The sequence below is a fragment of the Cicer arietinum genome, chromosome 6 (assembly GCF_000331145.2).
Source record: "Cicer arietinum cultivar CDC Frontier isolate Library 1 chromosome 6, Cicar.CDCFrontier_v2.0, whole genome shotgun sequence".
Lineage (NCBI taxonomy): Eukaryota > Viridiplantae > Streptophyta > Magnoliopsida > Fabales > Fabaceae > Cicer > Cicer arietinum.
This window is the reverse complement of record NC_021165.2, coordinates 5,084,769-5,089,088: the sequence shown is the minus strand read 5'-3', so window position 1 is coordinate 5,089,088 and position 4,320 is coordinate 5,084,769. Positions and strand designations below refer to the sequence as shown.

The following is a 4,320-nucleotide window of genomic DNA, read 5'->3' as shown; positions in this document are numbered from 1 at the left end:
CAATAAAATAAATAAACTACTTATATTTTTAACTTATTAAACAATGCATCAAGTTAATTCATCAGCATTTGTTTTCTTTTTCAACGGTAGTTTTGCATGTGAGTCATGGGCCATGGTGGTCACACCCAAAGCTTTTATAAGCAAAAATTAAAATAGAGGCGAAATAACCAACCTAAGACAGTACAAACCCGATAAGTTAAATATATAATCGATTCCTCAACAAAAACCCTAAAAAACTCAAAGTATATCCTCCAATTGTTGGAGTCTTGGAGAGAAAAGCATAATATTTTAGGCATTTACTAAATGTCTTTCAGCTATTAAATGCTTCATATTCTTATAAAAAAAAGCTATTAAATGCTTCTATCGGCCACACTTGGCAGTTTCTATGTCTATTTTATCTGACACACACATACACGTCTCGATTCTACCGCCATTTATTAATCCCTGCGTGCATTCACAGACTCACACACACACACTCTCTCTCTCTCTCTCTCTCTGTTAAAAGAAGCACAAAACGACAACTACCTCTAAAATCCTTAGATACATGGCAGCGACAACTACAACAACATCAACATCAACTTCTTCTCTCAAACCTCAAAATCTAAAAAACCAACCCACCAAGCCCAAACGACGCAAGTGTCGCGAAACGACCATCTCTACTAACGCTTCTCCCAATCACAACGACTCTTCTTCTTCTTCTTCTTCCAAAACCCGAACCCACCAACCCGAACCCGATTCTCAATTACCCGAATCACCTTCAACTTACACCGTTCGTTACTCTCCCGGTAGATTTTCCCCAATCATGGACTTCACACACTCCTCTTCACCAATTTCAAACGGGCATTCGGGTCAGGACCCGTTTCCATCAAGTTTCTCCAAATTCAATTCTGCACTCACCGCCGGTCTTCTCAATCCAATGTCGCCTCCGCCGGACAAATCCCGATCGAGTCCAACTCTCTTCGAAATGATGGTTAACGAACCCGATATTCAACAAAGAACAAATCAGATCCCAATCAACAACAACAACAACATTTCAACTTCTTCGGTTCAAAAACCCCAAATTATAGTGCAAGATCGAGAAACCCTAATGATGCATCGAATTTCTGAATTGTTAGCTTCTCGTAGTCCTGGTAACCACTTCAACGATCCATCTTCGAGTGATATTAAGCTTACACTGAGTTCCAAAGATGGATTCAGTGTTTCCATGAATGTTCATCGTCAGATTCTTGTTGCACATAGTAGATTCTTCTCCGTCAAGCTCTCTGATCGGTGGACTCAGCAGCAGCAACGAACGGCGTTGCCTTATCTTGTTGAGATTGCTGATTGTGATGATGTTGAGATTTATGTGGAGACCTTGAGGTTGATGTATTGTAAGGATCTTAGGAAGAAGCTTATGAGAGAGGATGTTTCTAGAGTTTTGGGTATCTTAAAGGTAAATTGTTGTGGGGTTTGTTAATTTGTTGTTTATGGTTTAATACTTTAATGTTTTTTTTTGTTTCATTATGTAGATAATGTATAATGTAGGGTTAGGTTGAGAATTTTGTTCTGTTTTATTGGCCGGAAGATAATGTATACTGTTGGATTAGGTTGAAACTATAGCAAGTTTGAATTTAGGTTTTAATTACTATTTCTGGACACTTATAGTTATAGGATGGATAATTCTGATGTCAGGTTATATTGTATTAGTTACTAAATGTGTTATACAGTTAAAGCCATTTCTTATTTGTAGTTTGGTTTTGTTCTTTTTTGGATTTTTCTGATTCATGGATTTATGAGAGTGAATTAGTGGCTGTCTTTTTGTTTTTATCTTAGGTTTCGGCTGCAATTGGATTTGATGCTGGAGTTTTATCTTGTTTGGAATACTTGGAAGCGGCACCATGGGCGGAGGATGAAGAAGAGAAGGTGGCATCGCTTTTGTCTGAACTTCGTCTTGAAGCTGTTGGAGCTGGGGAGGTTTTGAAGAGGGTTTCCACTGAAGTTGCCAATGGAAATGAAGATGGGAATGATAATGAAGAAGTCCTGCTTAAACTTATTCGTGTGGTTCTTGAAGGCAAAGATGAAAAGGCCAGGCGAGAGATGAAAGGGTTGGTTTCAAAGATGCTCCATGAAAACTCTTCCCAGAATGATCTTCGAAAGGAGTCATTATATTCGGCATGTGATGACTGTATGCAGTTACTTCGTCACCACTTTTTGCGGGCTGCGTCTTCGGACCTTCAGAATGTGAGTCAAATTGCACGTCAAGCAGATAATTTGCATTGGATTTTGGATATTTTGATTGATAGACAGATTGCTGAGGATTTCCTGAAAACATGGGCATCTGAATCAGAATTATCTGAAGAACATTCTAAGGTGCCTGCAGTTCACAGGTTTGAGGTTAGCCGAGTTACCGCTAGATTGTTTGTTGGGATTGGGAAGGGACAATTGTTGGCTTCTAAAGACGCCAGGTGTTTACTTCTAAAAACATGGCTGGTACCGTTTTATGATGATTTTGGTTGGATGAGGAGGGCATCGAAGGGCCTTGATAGGCATCTAATCGAGGATGGTCTTAGTAACACTATTCTCACTCTACCACTCTCCTGGCAACAGGAAATTTTGCTTGCTTGGTTTAATCGTTTCTTGAATTCCGGTGAAGATTGCCCAAATATTCAAAGAGGGTTTGAAGTTTGGTGGAGAAGGGCTTTCTGGAAGAGGAATGGAGAACAAGACCGGACAAGACAATTACGAATTACGACTGCATCAATTGAGCACCCTTGAAGATGATATTGTTCCAGGGAGGAGGAAATGGCAGCACTATATATTCGGTGTGTCACCTTTTTACCTTCTCATGATCATATCTATCTGATTCCTTTATGATTATCGGTTTTTAAAACTTCTGTCAAACCCCGGTAGCTTACCTGCAAACATTTGTGTGAAGCTTGTTAGTTAGACTCTTCATGCTTTGCTCAGAAGAAGATGACACTGCTTATTGTCACCTCCTATTTTGTTGAAAATAACCAGAGAAAATATCGGTTTTATAGTCTGGCTTACTGTTTTCCTTTTCTCACTTCATATCTGTTGTGTGATATACACCTAGGCTGATCATGATTTTGCATCCTCTTGTCAGTTGAATGGATGACACTCTGAGAAGAAGGAACAGATAAAAGTGATTATCTGATACCTAACACAATTATGTCCCTTATCTTATTAACGAGACTGCTTCGTCTTCCTCATGCATGTGTAGCAAGACAACTTGAGCTTTGTAGAAATTTTTACTTGTCAGAGTGAAACTGAAATGTTATAAAACAAAATTCTCATTTGTTTGACTGAGCACTAAATTTTCTTGTTATATATACTTGGAGGCAAGTGTATAGTTGTATCTTTATCAACTTACATGATGTGTTTAGTACATGCTGTTCATTTGTCTGTAGTGTCTCATATTGCAAACAACCTATCTTTGGTGAACTGGTCTAAAATGATTGTAGATGTTTGATTTCTGCTCTGTGAAGTCAATCTGCTTAAACATTCTTCCTTAAAATCTGACTTCTTTTGTTTTATTTCTTGAAGTGCAAGTTTCTGAACTCTTACGTTTGGTTTTTTTTTCTTCTTATGCAGGTATACCACGCCTTAGTTTTATGTGATAACTAAGTTCCACTAATCTTTACACCTATTGTCCTATTCAGGCTTTTGATTAAGCATATATTCCTTTATAACACTATGGAGCATTGAGCTTACATTTGTCGGGTCCTGCTAGATAAATTTATTCAGAGTGTGTTTTCTTCCAGAAAATATCTTAGTTGGTGCCAAACTAATTTGTTTTAGCAATCTATGTTACCTTGGAAAAAGAAATCAATCCTAGTGTTTGTCTTCCTGTCAGTAGTTTCATTGATGAAAGAAATATAAGTTTCCAACCATTTATTGTTAACTACTGGACCAAGAGCTAAGCTAATTGAATAGTTTGAAGGTATTGTACCTTCAATTGGCAGAGCTACGATGAGTCACCACAATTTCAGAAAAAAAACTATATTTTGAAGCTTAACAAAGTTACAATGCTACCATGATTTTGCTAAGCTCAACCAATTCAACCACTATCTCTAATTGTTTTTATAAGAGACAGTTAAGTCAACAAAAATTTATGTACATATTATAGATTAAATACATAAATTTTTGTTGACGTAATTGTTTCTTATTAAAAAGACTAAAGAGAGTATACACTAAGATGTGCTGAATTTTATCTAATTCTATAGCCCGTGACAGGTCAAGTTTTATCTAATTCTATTGCCCGTGATAGGTCAAGTTCATTGATTGAGTTAATAGCAGGTTCATTTCGAGGCTAATTTGTTT

At 37.3% G+C, this 4,320-nt stretch overlaps 1 protein-coding gene across 1 annotated transcript; it reads left to right on the top strand.

Moving 5' to 3' along the window:
• Positions 1 to 414: 414 nt before the first annotated feature.
• Positions 415 to 3,965, top strand: LOC101490732 (BTB/POZ domain-containing protein At1g63850). The gene is made up of 3 exons (XM_004503628.4): positions 415 to 1,432; positions 1,813 to 2,801; positions 3,592 to 3,965. The coding sequence occupies exons 1-2, from the start codon at positions 545 to 547 to the stop codon at positions 2,752 to 2,754; spliced, it is 1,830 nt and encodes a 609-aa protein (XP_004503685.1). The 5' UTR covers positions 415 to 544; the 3' UTR covers positions 2,755 to 2,801; positions 3,592 to 3,965.
• Positions 3,966 to 4,320: the final 355 nt, after the last annotated feature.

What these genes read in the sequence shown, in the direction of transcription:
- LOC101490732 (XM_004503628.4), top strand. Translation starts at nt 545, where the DNA reads ATGGCAGCGACAACTACAACAACATCAACATCAACTTCTTCTCTCAAA. An exon ending in GAGTTTTGGGTATCTTAAAG is followed by an intron (nt 1,433 to 1,812) that starts GTAAATTGTTGT and finishes TTTTTATCTTAG; the next exon opens with GTTTCGGCTGCAATTGGATT.